This window comes from Chelmon rostratus, chromosome 9 (genome assembly GCF_017976325.1).
Source record: "Chelmon rostratus isolate fCheRos1 chromosome 9, fCheRos1.pri, whole genome shotgun sequence".
In the NCBI taxonomy this organism is placed as follows: Eukaryota; Metazoa; Chordata; class Actinopteri; order Chaetodontiformes; family Chaetodontidae; genus Chelmon; species Chelmon rostratus.
In genome coordinates, this window is record NC_055666.1 from 23,952,950 (window position 1) to 23,969,546 (window position 16,597).

A 16,597-nucleotide genomic window follows, 5' to 3' on the forward strand; every position below is an offset into this window, starting at 1 on the left:
GCCTCTGCAGGCCCGCGTGCAGAACATGAACTGTCTGCACGTTTTACATCTTGCAAAAGCTCAAAAGTAAAATCCATTAAATCAATTCCAACTGCACGGTCCCGCTTTTCGATTCAATATTCTCACATCAAAATATCAAACTGCGGCTCCTCGTCCCACCCGAACCAGCTGAAAGAATTAAAAGATGTTGAAACTATAAAAGAGGAGGCGTTTCAATAGCTGGTGGACTATGGTGGAGGGACTATAGACCGCAAGAATAAAGAGCGGCTTCAGTGAAAGAAACCAATGGCTAAAAGCTATAATTGTATTTGCCTCGGCGAAATATCAGAAAAGACTTCTCGTTTCTTTGAGCGTTATTAGATTAATTCCCAGAGATGGTTCCTATTCTCGCTGCCAGACGCGTGGAGGGAGGACGGTGAACCATTTGGCTCTTTGGTTTCAATAATCAAATTAACCATTTGGTACAACTTTTGGGTCCCAGCTCGTGTGTAGAAAAGGGAAAATAAAAAAAGAAAACATTTACATAATAGGGACCGGGTTGTGTCAAGAAAGAATTAACTTTTTTTTTTTTTTTTTTTTAGTCTCGTTGATCTCTGAAAAGACAATGTACACACGAAAGAAAAGGGAGAAACACACTGAAACACGTCAGCAATTGTGGGGAAAAATAATTGATGGAAAATGCGATCGGGTCCTTTCTAACAGATGATGCGGGAGCTGCAGCTTGTGGCCTGAAGCCTCGACGGAGCAAATGTCTAGTGCCATATTTATTGTTCTTCTTTTATTCTAAAGCCAAGTTTAAGCCTCGTCAAACGGCTGCTTTTCGGTGCCAGCATCGTAAGACTGCAGCTTGGAGATACTGACACGTGTATCTGAAAATGTTTTTGGAAATTAAGATCTTAAACCGAGAGGATTTACACTGGAATCATTTTTAGATAGATAATAAGCTGTATGTGGTTTCTTTAATATCTCCCTCTAACCCCGATTTCAACAAATAAATGTTCATGCAATGTTTGTTTCCCACCATTCTTTAATTATGATGAAAAATAAGATCAATATTGTGAACGATAAAATGTAATCAAGAGGAAAAAAGTGACTGATCTGCTGTCATAAAATTTAATACGTTGGGAAGAAAAAGTCTAGAATATTCAGTCCAAAATGAAACAGCAACAAAGATAAAAATCCTGATATAAAGTCACTGTTGAGCATTTTGGATACACTCGGTCCCTTCATACCGGAATAATGTGGTGGTATTTCAGTGCAGGATCTGACAGCTCAGTGTCTGAAACACGACCAGTGGAGAACAAATTCAAACATCAAACACTCATCTGCTAAATCTAATTGATGCACCAGAATTCCTGTTGCGCCTTTTTGTGTCTCCATAATTCGGAAAAGAAAAAAACCCGAAGCATCAAACGAGGACTTGAACTCGGCCCAATAGAAAAAAAAAAGAAACACACCGAGTGTGTACGCGCAATACAAAACGGTTCACCTTATTACACAAACCAAATTAACCACTCAGCCAATATTGTGAGCCTAAGAGGTCCGATGACTGCCTCGCCAGTTCGTTACTTTCATTAGAAAGATGTTATTTGCCAAATAAACGGAATAATGAAAGTAATAAAGACAATTACAAACTCATTTGAATCATAAAAACACACCCGGAAGTTTAGCAGAGATACTGCAGCAGTGCAGGGAAGGGATTGGAAAAATGTTGTGTTTATTTGGCAAAAAGGGTATTATTAAATGGAAGCTGGTGAATCCGTTTACTGCTGTGCGTAAATTGCAATATCCTGCGCTTTTAAAACCTTTATACAATTTCTAACTTTCATTTATTTACCTCAATAATAGCGACTTCACAGTCATGAAGCAAAACCGGCAAAGATACCTGATTTAAAAGTATAAATTAATAATTAAAAATTAAAAAGCGTCATAACCCGTGCGGTGTAATGTGAAAAAAACAAAGCAAAACGAAGTGTGTATTCAGTACAGTTTATAGGATTGTTGTTATGGATGTGATTAGTGTGCATACACTGTGGGGAGAGAAAAAATCAGCGGAACAAGCATCCCCCGGTCAGTGTGGCATCAGTCGGTGCAGCAAATGTATTTTCCTCCAAAAAGGAAGGCTGAAAATTGAGATAATTTGCGTGTTTCTGTAGTTCACCTGCATGAATCATGAGTCATGCAGCAAAGCAGAATAACGGGAGGGGGGGCAGAAATAGTGCAAAACCAGCTGCACTTGAAGCTGGTGACTTCGCCTCAGTTGCAAATGTTTGTTTATCCAAAAAGGAGATTTTAAGCCTCGAGACGTCGCCATACCTAAACCACACAATCAGCCGCGACACCTGATAAACACGCGCATGTGCTGCTGCTCCGGTGCAGAAGACCTGAGTCAAAAGCAGCCGGAGCAGGCGGGCAGAAGGAAGAGGCAGAGGGGGAATACTATGTGAAATCCTGCCCAAGGTATACGGCCGCTTAAAAGGCTTAAAAGCTTGGAGAAAATTGGATCAGGGAGAATCGTCACCCAACTTTCATTATTTCCAAGTGGTGTGATTGAATTAAAGGGCAAGATGGTGGTTGGAGAGGAGTGGGGTGGATGGGTAGAGGGGTGGAGGGGGGCGGCGGTGGTGGTGGAGGGGTGCGTAATGGCGTGGTATTAAATTCTAATTAGAGATGCAGGGGATCAATGATAGGGAGGTTGGACAGCCCGGGCCCCCAGTGCCAGCCCAATAGACTGATGAGTTATTGTCATGTAAAAAAGCGCTAGCAATAAGACCAAACGCTTTGCTATTGTCCAAGCGGAAAGAGCCAAGTTTATTATGAGGACTATATGCTCTAGAGACCTCGGGCTAGGCGGCTCTTAGGGGGCTTTTCATAAAACAGGGCTAGGTTCCTATAAAGGAGGCCAGTTTTGGAGCAGGCGCTGAGCAGTGAACATCTACCCACCGTCCAGCCTCCTTCCAACCAGTTCAAACCAAACAAGCCATCTTTCCCCCCCAACTCAGACCGCGCGTCCTCCTCATCTCAAGTTTTATTATTTTTTACTTTCTAACCCAATTTTTCTGGGGGTACTTTTTGTTTGACATTTTTTCCCGGGAAGTGCAGCTTTCTAACTCCACCGAACCTTCTCAAATGTATAAAATGGAGTATTCTTACCTAAATTCCTCTGCCTACGAGTCATGTATGGCCGGGATGGACACGTCGAGCTTGGCATCGGCCTATGCGGACTTCAGTTCGTGCAGTCAAGCCAGTGGGTTTCAGTACAATCCCATCAGGACCACTTTCGGGGCCACCTCCGGCTGTCCGTCCCTCACGCCGGGGTCCTGCAGCCTGGGGACCCTGCGGGATCACCAGAGCAGCCCGTACGCCGCAGGTAAGCAGCGGCTCCCGATCCGCAACCCGGCGTATTATAGGACGTCTTGATTGCATTTGAAAATGGAAATGTGTTTAGTATTTACCAAACGAAATTTGCTTACACAAATGAAAGAATTTATCACGTTAGAAGCGATTGCAGGCAAGCGGTAATTCGGTTACGGGGTTATACTATCCCAGTCACACCCAAAACCGCCAACAGAATTATCTTAAGCTGCCAAAATGATAGGCATAATTTATTTACTTTGCGATGAGACATAAAGCTTCGAAAATAATTAGATAACCAAAGACTAAAGCTCATTATTGACACCGAATTGGAGTTACAGTAGCAACACGCGGGGCGGATGGGAACATTATGACAAGTTTTCAAACTTGAGCCTCAATCTGAGGAGCAACAATTAGTTTAACATTACAATTAACCGCATCACAGGTCAGCAACGTTATCAGTTGTGAAGTAATTCACAGGTAATCAAAGGCATAATACAATTGAAAGCTTTGGCCCAGCATCCTTAACCGGATTTTATACAAAATATCGAGTTTACTTCCATTTGACAGCATCTCAATTACACACACTCATATCTTACACTGCACAGATAAGACCACTGCACGTCTGACGGTGACATTTTATTTCGTTTACAGTCCCCTACAAACTCTTCACGGATCACGGAGGGCTGAACGAGAAGAGAAAGCAGAGGCGCATCCGGACCACGTTCACCAGCGCCCAGCTGAAGGAGCTGGAACGGGTTTTTGCTGAAACTCACTACCCGGACATCTACACCAGAGAGGAGCTGGCACTCAAAATCGATCTGACTGAAGCCAGAGTGCAGGTACACAGCCACCGGCTCTCCACCAGACGCCAACCTGCTCCCGTTACGCACGATTAAACACAATTACGCACGGGCGGATTTATGATGTAAATAAGAAACATTTAAACTCTCTGAGTCTGATCACACACTTTTAATAGATTTTAGTGAAATAAAAGCTTAACTGCTTGGACACGTTGAACTACTGGTCTCCAACAGCTGGCACCATCTAACGCACAGTTACGCATTAATGCGCAAAAAACGAGATGGTCCTTGTTATTAGGGACACTTTCACACTTTTAAACCTCAAAACGCATTTATAAGCAAAATTATGCACTTAAGAGCATTTTTGGTGATGGCATTTGTTTGGAAATTGAGAGCGAATAATAGTCTTAGATGAGCAGTGATTGATCTTGTGGCACAAGCCAAACATTCATGTTGGTTTAACCTTTGGACTTGGCTTCTTCCAGGTGTGGTTCCAAAACCGACGTGCCAAGTTCCGCAAGCAGGAGCGTGCAGCTGCAGCGGCCGCAGCGGCTGCCAAGTCCAATTCTGGGAAGAAGTCCGACTCCAGAGATGAAGACAGCAAAGACACCAAATCTACCGACCCCGACAGCACAGGAGGACCGGGCCCGAACCCCGTGCCAACCTCCAACTGCGGCGGACCGAGCCCCACCGGTGGCCAGGTCAACACCACCGGGAACGCGCAGGTGGACCAAGTGAAGACCTCCGTGTCCACCGGCATGGGAGTGACAGCACCGAGCCAAGGCTGGGCCACCGCTCCGGGGACCATCACCTCTATCCCGGACTCGTTGGGCGGGCCATTCGCCAGCGTACTGTCGTCCTTGCAAAGACAGAACGGAGCCAAAGGTACATTAGTAAAGACCAGCATGTTCTAATGAAGCTCCACAGCGGGGGGAGAAAAACAGAGCAGAGGAAAAGAGATACGTTTCCTCCTCCTCCGGAGACTGAAAAGCAATGCCCGAGACAGACTGAAGGACAATAAGACGCAGTAAAAAAGAAGATGACAACTGTTATTTTATTTTTATGCCTTGCGCCGTTTCTTGTGGTCAATGCACACTTTTGCTGTAAAATATCCATCTTGACAAGTCTGTCTTATAAAAACCAACGTTTTCTTTTCTTAAAACAAGCGCAAGTTGGTTGAAATGTTTCCACCTGTTTCCAGTCATGTCTAAACGCTGAAATCCTGAGAAAAGAGACTGTACTGATAACAGCAAAGCGACACTTCTGTTGACTCTCCGTGCGTAAATTCAGAGCAAGAAAACATCTCATCCCAAAGCAAAGTGCTCCTCTTGTTTTAAGAAAAAAACGAAAGCTGGAAGACCGAACACCGGATGAAGGGACTTGTTAAGATGAACATTTTTTGGGGGGCAACTTTACAAGCAAACACAGACGTCTGCGCACTGGAAACGCGTCGCGCCATCAGCGAGCAAAGGAGCCTCGTTAAGTCACATCACATGTCAGAGTTCAACAGCTGCTTTGTTTGGTAGAGAGACGTTTAACATCCACGACTGAAGATGCTCTCCCGCAAATCCGCCGTCTGACACGACAAACATCCAACAAGACGCTGACGCATTTTGCTTTTCACGATCTGCGGTTCGGAAGCCGCCTCTTCCAGCTGTGCTTTCGTTGCCAGGACTGCTGAGAGTTTAGTTTCTTTAAATTATCGATATAAACACAATTATTTCCTCGCGAAAAAAAAGGCACAAACTACTGCAATGTTCACCTCTGACAGGAAATCTGTATGTTTTGTGTGTCTTTCTACGGCAGTGTTTTTGTGGCTCAAATTGTATAGTGTTAATACGTATTATTGTCTCCTATAGTTGAACCATAGGCCATACTCCCTCGTAGATCGATCATTCAAGTCTTTTCGATGTTTTACAAAATTCCCTCGGAAGAATTTATTTTGGGTAAAAAAAGGGGAATGGATGCAAACATTGTATTTATTTCTATATAATTTGCATGTTGTCTCTTTGTCTGATTTTACTGATTTCCCTTCCATTTTGTGAGCATTATGTAACATGTTTTGTCCAGGATCTGAAAGTTATTTATATGTAGGTAATGAATGCTTATATTTAAGAAGGAAATATTTCTACATGTGCACATAGTTTTCCAGGTGTACCATTGAAATGGTTGTTGATGATAAAAAAAAAAATAATAGTCCAAGCTGCTTTGTCATGTTTTCTTTGGACAAATAAGGAACTTACAGGTTCACATGCTCGTTATTCTTAAAATCCTGAACCAGCTTCTGAATGTTTGCTCGGTCATAAATGAAGTTTCTCGGTCATGGTCGTTGGGAAAGGTCGCGCGTTTCAGCACCACGGACAGCACCGCACCGCTTCGGGATTTCTTATTGCTAAAAAAGTGAAAATATTTGCCTTCAGATTTACATAATTTAAAGCAAATGTCCAGAATCAAGTGTAAGTTTCTGCAATACGACAAAATTTGAAAAACTGCTCAAATGAATCAGAGAAAAAGTCACTACACATGAGAAAAGTCGGAGACCTCCTCATGTAAACTTGAAACAACACCAAATAAGCAGATATTTAAAAAAATATTTTGAAGAAACTTGTATTTTAAAGCTTAAAATTGGATTGATTTGAAATTATGCAGCAGGTGTTAAATCAAAGTCTGTGACGCCAAATAATGAGCGAACTCCGACAGGTGAGGTCTGACTGCTGGACGCCTTTTTTCTGACTTTTTTTTCCTTCTCAGAGATCAGGTTATGCCCCGATCTGAAGATTTTGTGAGTTTTGGATTAACAGCTACCAGAATTTATGCTGAATCTTTTCGGCCACGCGGTCACTAATCTGAAATTCCTCATTAGGTCACAGAATTCAGGAGCCTTTACCTGAAACCCCAAGCAGTCATTTCTATAAACCATAATCTGACTTTAACTTAAACTGAGCCCCAACCCAGAACGAATGACCACTGAAGGAATTTAAGAGTCCATTAAGCTGTTAATGTCCCTTATTTTTAATTGAATGTTTTTAAGGCCTGCTTTAGAATTATTTTGTTTCATATTGTCAGTGTTTACTCCGCCGCTTTTGCCAGGTCTCTCAGGTTAAATAAAGGTCACACAATGAAATAAACCAGGAGGGCAGAGCTGCAGAAAACACTGTCTGAAGTGGAACAGAAACTGACTGTGATTTTATCTGCAAAATTAAATATTTACAATCTTAATCTCTCACATTTTTTTTCTGTTAGTTTAAATCTTTTAACTCCTGCATCTTCTGTTTGGGGGGATTTTCACACAGATAACAGACAAAAGCCCAGTTTTACTTTATAACATTTTATTTATAAACGTACAGTATGCTATAAATGCCATTGCATTTAAACATCAAATTAATCTATATTTCGGATAGTGTTCAGGTGAATATTACAATAAATACAGAACAGACGTAAAGGTTTCATTCCTCCAACTATCCTGTTCAGAAGACCGTCTGAATGTAGAGCTCCGTCTCAAAGATCCAGCTAGAAGAGACTCAGCCGAGATTTATTCATCAACTAAATGAGGATAAAAAATAAAATACACAATCGGAACAGAAGCTTAAAAATACTGTAGATCAGAGAGGTGAACCCGGAGGAGAAGCTTTGCTATAGGAGGAGGAGGAGGAGGAGGAGGCTGCTAGTTTGCTTTCATACAGCAAATCATTTGGTTTTAGGCTTAAACGTGCATTTTTTTACATCCACAATACATAACCGAGCTCTTCTCATACAAGTTCCAAAAAAAAAGAAGGAAAAAAAGAGGAAGCGAGTGACTTAAAATGTGCAGCTGGCGGCACAGATCTTTAGTTTTCATCCAACCAAATATTGCACAGGTGCAACTGCTGCTGGTATGTGTGTTCATATTACCTCTGCGGTTTAACTAGATGTAAGTGTACTGGTGATTTTTGCGTGTTTTTTTTTTTATTTTTTTTTATTAATGAATCCTACCACTGAGCAATTATCAAAATTATCTCAATTAATAGCATACAGAAATCTATATCGCCCTAGAATAAAACAACATTCAAAATTAAATCAATGGTTTCCCCCACAGTATATATACTCCATACTGTGTATTTTTCCAAATAGACAACTTATGTATTCCTCTGGTATTTATCACTGCAAATCACTGAGGAATCACAGGCGGAAACGTGGAATTAAGGGTGTCGTTTATGTAAAATAAACAGTACTTATCAACTGAAGTAAAGCGCGATGTAAGGGAGGGCTGCAGTCTGTCTGTCTGCAGTTTAAGGGTTCAAATTTGGCCAAAATCCCTCCCTACACCCCAAAAACTAAAAGACAAAGAGAAATAAAACACCATACAGTTGGCGTTTTTCTTCCTGCATCACCTTGCTTTCCTAAGGCACATTGAAGTCCTGACTTTCCAAGTGGACAGGCTGGCCGAGGAGCAACCTGCTGTGACCCAAAAGCACAGAAACAGCTCACAAGTCCTGTTATTGCCCTAATAATGAACCTACATCCATAATATGTGTTTAAAAAGAGGCTAATTTTATTCTAGAGCACACGAGTAGAGAGACAGGTGGTCACTGTCAGGGCCAAAGAATAAAAAAAGTTACTTACTGTATATTTTGTGTCTGTGGATGTAAATAGTGGGTTTATAGTGACCTTGAGTGCTTTTTATGAAGTTTCTATATGTTATTTTGTTCTATTCTAGTACTCCATTGATGGGGTATGAGATCATTAACATTTTTTAGATCCAGCCTCTTAAGACAAATTAAAAAATCCAAATTCAGCTGCCTCACCACATATTCAGTTTTTTTTTTTCCAGTTTTTGCATTTTGATCACTCAAATTTAAGAAAATCTTTCTTAAATGATAAAAAAAAGAGATTCATTAACTATGTGATGTACTGCATTTCCATTATATGGAACTGAATGGTAAATATTCTCATTTTTTTCTACTGGGAGAACAGAATCTGATTCCACTTTACCAAGACTTAAACACCATATTTTCTTTTTGCGTGTTCACTCTGACAGTATTGGACGTTAACATAGCCTGCGCGTGTTTGAAGCATCTGTAAATGTTATTGTGTTTTCTTTTCAACATGGCCGTCACCCCACAACAGTCTCCTTCTCTCTCTCTGGCTGCATGATGAAACAGAGTCTGTGGAGGTACGTGGACCAATCAAATCCAGATTTCACTCACATATCAGATGACATAAACACGGAGAATGTTTTTTTTTTTCTTTTCTTTTTTTTAAGACTATCCCCAGATCCATGCTTGGCCCCCATGATGAATCTTCATTGGTTACTGAACTGCAGAGGATGCAAAGATCCCGACACGCTGTGAAGGACATGATTTGCAGATAATCGGGTTAAAACGGGGATGGGGTTTCTTCCATGAACCTTGTGCTTTTCTGTCGAGCGTCACAACGTGGTTGGCTGTCCGGCCGCTTGAAAGGAAAAAGAAAGACAAAGAGAAGGAAACCCACAATTTTTATCAACCACTATTGTTTTTTTTAGGGATTTTAAGGTCAAGGACATGCAGCTCTAATGAAATAAAACCTCTTAATTCGAGTTAATGACTATCGAGTCTTTTGATTGAGTCTCTGATTTGATTTTGTGGTTTTCTGATCCCTGAATGATAACAGCAGCTGCTGAGAGGTGAAGCAAGCTGTCTGTTTTTGAAAGCATGAACATTTGCTCTTGTGTTGGCGAGGTGAAAGGGATGGAAAGTTACCGTCATCCTCTCACACCTGCTACAGCACCAGTTTCTCTTCCTCCCTCTGATGCAGCATCAGATCAATCCCTCCGTTCAGCCCAGGTACACTGTGTTTGACACCTCTTTATTAAAGCTGCACTGGGTGGGATTTTAATATTGAAATACACTCGTCTTATCAGCCACACAGCAGGGCTGCAATAAACAATGAAAACTTTGAAATGCACCTCAATTTTTTATCACGAAATGGTGTCAAGGTTACTTTGAAATCAATAAATCTAGCAAACTTTGTGTCTGTGCTTCTACCTGGTTTATCTTATTTACTGCTGGTGCTACGACGCCATCACCTTGTTGAACAGCGCATTTATTCATCAGTTAAAATATGAAATATGGCCGGCATTAGAAACAACGAGATTTCATTCTTCTTATGGAGAATGTTGAAACTCTCTCTTTATGAGCATCATTTAACAGGAAGTTTATTCATTTATTTCTGATGGTTGTGTTTTTGTTCATAATCATGAGGGTGGTTGTTTGGCTCGGAACCAGCTGACACACAGCAGTAATTATCTATGTATGTTTTGAGTGGATGGGTGGAAACGTAGCGAAAGGGGGCGAGACAAATAAGAGAGATGGGTGGAGGGACTTACAGCGGGAGCGGATGTAGCACTGATGGCAGTTGAGGAGGCCGTTTCTGATCCGGACGTCCGTCCCCGTGGTCGTGTCGCCTAACTGTCCCTTACACACCCCACACTGGAGAGAGAGACAGACACCGCACATGGCATTTCAATTAATACTAATCATTACACATGAATCTTAAAGAATAAGGCTGTTGCTATTCTGTAGTTTTCAAACTCAGCAGAATTTAGCAAACTTTATTCAAACAGGACAAAATAGTATTTTCTGAGGGACTATTTTCAGCAGCGGATTAGTACACATTTGGTGATCTACTAGTATTTCTAGCAGCATTACTCAAAATAGTGCCTGTGTTGCTAATCAGTCTTTGCATGGAAATAACAGAATACACACAACAACAGCACCCACGACATGGTACACTAGCATTCATATATCTAATGGATAATTAATGAATACAAAACAAAATTAAATCAAATCTTATATAAAAAGCAGTTTTGAGAGGACAAATGTTCTCTCTGTCACCGACCTTAAAGCATTGAATGTGGAAGTAGAGACTGAGGGTCTCTATGATCATGGCCGCCCCCTTCCCTAACGGCTGCCCACAGCTGGAGCACAGCTTCTTCCCACTGACAGACCTACAGGAAAGAGAACGAGATCATACTGAGTGTTTCCTGTGATACCAGCTAATCTCTTCTGACAGAGAAGATGAAGAGCAGCAGAGAAGGGAAACTCTTCATTTGTCAGTGTATTGCTGTGCTGAGATATTGAGAAAGCCGGGTCGGGAAATAAAGAAATATTAATACAGAAAAAACTAAATCACACCCAAAATGAATGTTCAGAACCTGAGGTAGCAACACCTCTCTGCACAGAAAACAACGACTGATCCTGAGCTTAATTTTAGACAGCATCCTCTGCATTTCCACAATCCTCTCAGGGGGCAAGGCATATGTATTACATTTATCTTATATAAAAAGGGTGGAGGTGAAGTTTTTTCCCCATTCTCTTTCCTTCGATATGTCTTTGTCTTTGCTGTTTTTGTTTGTATTTCTATTAATAAAGGTCCTCGGGGGTATTCTATGAAGCAGGTTCGACATTCGCCAGACCGTTGCTGAAAATGAGAAAAGAGAGGAAACCTGGTAGAAAACTGCTAATTATATAAATTAGTCAGTTAATATATATACATTACCACTCAGCACACTCTCAGTGTCACCTGCTTATTTTTAACCTGGCAGCTGGACATTCTAGAGCTCTTTATTAAACTTAGTACAGCACATTTAAACATACCACATAATGTAGAACATTTAGACATCACTTTTTCTGTTTAAATCAAAGTGAAATGAACTTTACTGACTGAATTCCCTCAGCTGAGAATCTAAATTGCCCATAGAGAATATCATCAGGAAAAGAATTAGTGAAAGGGTGGTGTTTTTAGCTGATTTAAATCTGAAACTCTGAACATAACCTCCTCCACAGCAGGTTTAATGTTACCACGGCGATCCAGCCAGGTTAAAACGGAGCCCTCGTCATGACGTTGTAAACCCCTCTGGTGTTCAGGAATGATAATCAGGGCCTGTGTGCTTGTGATCATGTCATCATGTGTTGCCCCATCACTGATTTTCCACATGTCTTCTTGTGTCTTGCGTGCTGTTTTTCAAAGATTTGACATTGAGATCTAGTATTTAAATGATGTGTGACTGATGAGCAGTTGAAATTCTACATAACTTTGGGACATTCGCAGTATGCACATTTCACTGTAAAATAAAGAAACAGATGAACTGAATTAAAAACTCCTCAGTTTCCATGTGTATAGCATTGAAATCCCCACTGCATCCGTGGCTTCTTGCTGCAGTGGTACACGTCCTGAGGTGGGTGGAGAAATGTAGGCAGCAAAGCAGAAAATGACAATGCAGAAATGAATGGCGGCCCCTCCCTCCATGTGGCTGTTTGTGATGCGGTACCTGTTGGGTGTTGGAGGCAGTGTGTCTGGAGGTGGTGTACATGCTGCAGGGGCTTTTGATGAGCTGCGGCCCATGTTATTATCAATGGGACCAATCCTGAAAATGGACAGCAACATGCAACATGATGATGACGACTCACAGCCACAGCGACTCTATTGGCTGCCAGAGTCAGACATGAACCAATCAAAGCTAAAACAGGCTCAACAACTGAAATCTACTCAGTAATGTTTGGGCCAAATTCAGGCTTGTTTATTCTTCACACTGCAGTGTTGTGTGTTACTATAGCATGTAATTCGAATAAACACTTCTCTTGTCAGAGGCTATTGTTTTTTTATGTGGCACTAGACTCTGGTGGGAAATACAGGTACAAGATGCCACCTGCTGGTCAAACAGGTGAACTGAAGGTGTTATGAAAAGACCAACCAGAGCACTGCTGATCACGATTCTGCTCTTTTAAAACACACATTTACAGCTGGGATGAAACGTAAATCACATCTATTTGGATTTAAATTAAGTAGTGTCGTGACACCTGTGGGCCAGTCTTGCCATGGAGATTAAGCTTATTTAACAAAACAATTAACACCAGGAAATAAAACAATGTTTAGAGTACCCATACTGTCACTAAAGGACACAGCCTTCTGTATGAATGCAACCGTTTGCTCTTATCTTGTATTATGTTAGAGACAAATGGAGGTAAAATATGAAAGTGACTGAAGTCTGCATTAAAGACAGACACTCGTTCTTTCTCATGCTATGAAATCCAGAAGTTGGACTGAAGGCTTCTCTCACACACCTCCTGTCTCCTGCAGGCCGGCTCGGCTTGTTGCTGTCTGCTGGGGGCTCTTGTTGTTTCTTCACTGGGGTCGAGGTTTTGGCAGGCATCTGGGAAGGTTTTTGGCCGTTCTGCAGACTGTGACCGAGAGCCTCTGCCTGGCCGCTGGGCTGACTCATCGAGCTGAGGATCAGAAACATGTAGCGGTCAGTCCTGTTTGCTATCATACCTACATATGTCACAGTATGTGTTTTTTGCTAGATAAAAGTTCCAGATGCACAGTGGAAACTACACAATGACTTAGAGGAAACACATGAAGCTTCAGTTTCACTGAATAAATGTGAAAAAGCAGCAAAGCCACATGAAAACTTTTATTGTGTTTGTGCATGTGACTATCCTAAAACAGGATAGCAACCAGTTGTTAGGGGATGCTGGTCTAATGTTTTCTTTTTCTTTGGCAGTTCCTTCAAATCTTTGAACTTTCCATCTTCTACACGCTGTGCACACCTGTATCTCACATGACGAATAATAATCTTGCTACACTACGGCCACAAAATGCTTCATTTTCAGCCACTGTTGCTCAGAATGTCAGTAAAACGTTTAATGTCTAAAATGCACCAACCTTCTGCCTGTTTTCATGCTGTCGTCAGCGGTGCTGATGTCACTGGTCCTGTCATTTTCTCTCCGTTTCCACTCCACACTCTCTGTGCTCCCCCTCTGTGCCGTCCAATCACAATTAGGGAACAGTTAGCTAAACAAGCAATCAAAAAAGCAGTGTATCCACTCAAGTAGTTCTAACAAGCTGTCACCCAGAGCCCCCCCATGAACTGAAACAAAATAAATCCATGACTATAACAATCTATCTATAATCAGTCAATCAGACATTCACCGACTGCCTCTCCAGGAGTTCCTGCTTGCGTTCCCAGTCGGCCAGCGAACGGACGATGGTGTCCTGGGGCTCTGAGGTGAAGGAGAGCTCCCCTCGGCTCGGGGACGGCAGGGCTGAGGAGCGGGGTGTCAGAGGGGTCACTGTTTCCTCCAGTATCCTACGCTCCTGTTGTGGTGGGACAGCTGGGTGAGTTATCAACAACATGTAAGTCCTATCATGAGTTAAGATCATCAGTTACAAATGCACTTCTGAGTTTGAGTTATAACGAAAACAAGCTCAAAGGACACCAGACTGGGGGGGGGGCACATCACAGGTGCAACATGTGCCAACGGGCATAAACACGCACACACCTCCTCGTGGTACTTCCTCTCCTCCTCCACCACCTCCCTCTGTGCTTTCTCCCACTCCTCCTTCAGCTTCTCCTGCTCGCGCTGGTACTTCTCCTGTTACCATGGCAACAGACACATGAAATACAGCACAGAGCCTCAACGACGAGGAAGACTAAACTGTTTGCAGGTGGGTATCTTGGCAGGAAAACAGAGATGATGCACAGACGTATCTGGCATCAAACGGGCTTTGGGAAGGCTTCAGTCGATGGTACAGTTCTGTCCTAGTGAATCCTGTTTAATTTAATCTAAGAAGGGACTGAGACCTGTAAATCCTGCTGTAATTGTTGGTAGATGGTTGGGATGTCCTCAGTATGTACTTAACATGTAAGCCTTGATTAAGAGCTATAAGTGAATGCAACGGTAGCTGGCTATAACACTTGCTCAGATCTGATATTTGTATGTTAGGAATAAAAAGCAAACAAAAGAATCCAGAAGCAGGCACTGCGGGCAAAACAAAAAAAAAAAAAAAAAAAAAAAAAAGAGCATGCAGGGGGTTCCTACACAACTTTTATTTCAAAATCTGCCTTAAATTTTTCTTGATTTAATTAAAAATGTTCCTTAACTAACCACAAAAGGATGATGCCCCTCTGAAATTTAAGATTTTTCTAGACTAGCTCAGACCTCATAAGACTAGTTTTTTGCTCTTTTCGGACTTATGTAGGAACCCCAAAAGAAGGCCAAATTTAAATAAGATTTAGAGAGAAAGGAACTTCAGCAAGACAGATGACAGACCGAGATCAGGCACAGAGACAACACAGAATCAACCAGGGAGGCAACAAGCACATTGATGCTCCAGACATTCATCCATTTCAGCACATCTCATCTCAAACAGTCCTGCAACAACCGGAAAGCAGAGAAATTTGTTCTCATCACTGTTATTTTTGAGATTTATTGAAAATTTCATGATCTGCACTGTAGATGAGTACAGTATATCCTAGACACCAATCAATCCTTCAAATGTATGTGGACTTGAGATGCATCTCTGATTGGCTGAGGAGAGAGAGGGTGATTTGGCAGCAGCAACAGCAGCAACCTTGGACAAAGTCCTTATCTGTGTGTGTGCATGAGATGGAGACAGTGAGGGGATAAAACCATAGTAGTGGTTCTTCCACTGCACAAAATCGCCCTCTAGTGGTCAAAGTGTGCATAACACTTGTTGGGGAGGATATGCTCAGTATAAAACAAACATGGAGGCAAGCTTTGCAAGTAGCGATGAAATGTGGTTAATCTGATTCTGAGCTGAGCACAGGCTGTCACACAGCATCTTAGTCAAGTATTGCAGTTTGTTCCAAAACATTTGTGTTAAAACTGGGCTAAATATGTCTGAAAAGTGAAAGCTTTTCAGATATTTAGGTTACATATGATCTTGTATTTCTTACTTGAAGCATTTAATTGACTATATGTCAACATCGAGTATGGACCTGCTTCACAATGACATATAGTAAACTGAGCAGTTATAATCTAACTTTGAGCCTGGATATATTTTTAATCCACAAATCACCCACTCAATACTTATTGGGATATCATGCCTGTTTTATGTATTGACTCATGCGTAGCTTAATTGTACGGAAGTCATCCCAAAATCTGTCTGCCATGCAAAATATAAAAATATGCAATTTGCTTACAAATTACAAAGCATCTTTGATCCAAATTCAATGATGTGCGTCTGCTGGAGACTTTAAGGCCATTTAAGGGAGTTTTAATGACAGTCAACAGAAAGCCCAGAGAGCATCTGCTCTACTATGTTCTATTTTTTATTTAAGGTATATAAATATATAACTTTGATGAGTTGGACACACCTAACTTGTCAAGTCCTCATGAAAGGTGTACCTACTTGACAATAAATTGAAAATTATCCTGTTATATTTTAAGTTATTGTGCAAACGGGCTAATAAAGCTACAGTCAATTATTTCTTTCCCTGGGACTTGTCTGTACACTCCACTGCTAACACCCAACAGATATTTATAGTTAAATATCTGTTCTGCACCTAATCCTCACAGTGTTGACGTCTTGCTCTATCACACACTGAGCTACATGAGGAACTTAACCCCTGACCGTGCAGACTCATGCGCCCTGTTTTACCCTTTGAGGTATACTGT

At 41.6% G+C, this 16,597-nt stretch overlaps 2 protein-coding genes across 9 annotated transcripts in view; one reads left to right on the forward strand and one right to left on the reverse strand.

Annotated features, from left to right (window-relative positions):
- The first annotated feature begins 3,129 nt into the window (after positions 1–3,129).
- On the forward strand, positions 3,130–5,071 carry phox2bb (paired like homeobox 2Bb). The gene is made up of 3 exons (XM_041944622.1): positions 3,130–3,370; positions 4,009–4,196; positions 4,643–5,071. Exons 1-3 carry the CDS (start codon positions 3,130–3,132, stop codon positions 5,069–5,071), a joined length of 858 nt encoding a protein of 285 aa, XP_041800556.1.
- Positions 5,072–8,056: 2,985 nt separating this feature from the next.
- Positions 8,057–16,597, reverse strand: part of LOC121611185 (LIM and calponin homology domains-containing protein 1-like) — an 87,433-nt gene continuing 78,892 nt past the window's right edge. For all 8 annotated transcript variants that reach the window (XM_041943598.1, XM_041943597.1, XM_041943596.1 and 5 more), the window contains 8 exons: positions 14,459–14,551; positions 14,109–14,273; positions 13,842–13,936; positions 13,241–13,402; positions 12,448–12,543; positions 11,016–11,124; positions 10,504–10,606; positions 8,057–9,590 (listed from right to left, as the gene is read on the reverse strand). In XM_041943598.1, the coding sequence (XP_041799532.1) occupies positions 9,565–9,590; positions 10,504–10,606; positions 11,016–11,124; positions 12,448–12,543; positions 13,241–13,402; positions 13,842–13,936; positions 14,109–14,273; positions 14,459–14,551 (849 nt within the window). In that variant the 3' untranslated portion in view covers positions 8,057–9,564. The remainder of the gene's footprint in view (positions 9,591–10,503; positions 10,607–11,015; positions 11,125–12,447; positions 12,544–13,240; positions 13,403–13,841; positions 13,937–14,108; positions 14,274–14,458; positions 14,552–16,597) is intronic.

What these genes read in the sequence shown, in the direction of transcription:
- phox2bb (XM_041944622.1), top strand. Translation starts at nt 3,130, where the DNA reads ATGTATAAAATGGAGTATTCTTACCTAAATTCCTCTGCCTACGAGTCA. An exon ending in GAGCAGCCCGTACGCCGCAG is followed by an intron (nt 3,371 to 4,008) that starts GTAAGCAGCGGC and finishes TTTCGTTTACAG; the next exon opens with TCCCCTACAAACTCTTCACG. An exon ending in TGACTGAAGCCAGAGTGCAG is followed by an intron (nt 4,197 to 4,642) that starts GTACACAGCCAC and finishes GGCTTCTTCCAG; the next exon opens with GTGTGGTTCCAAAACCGACG.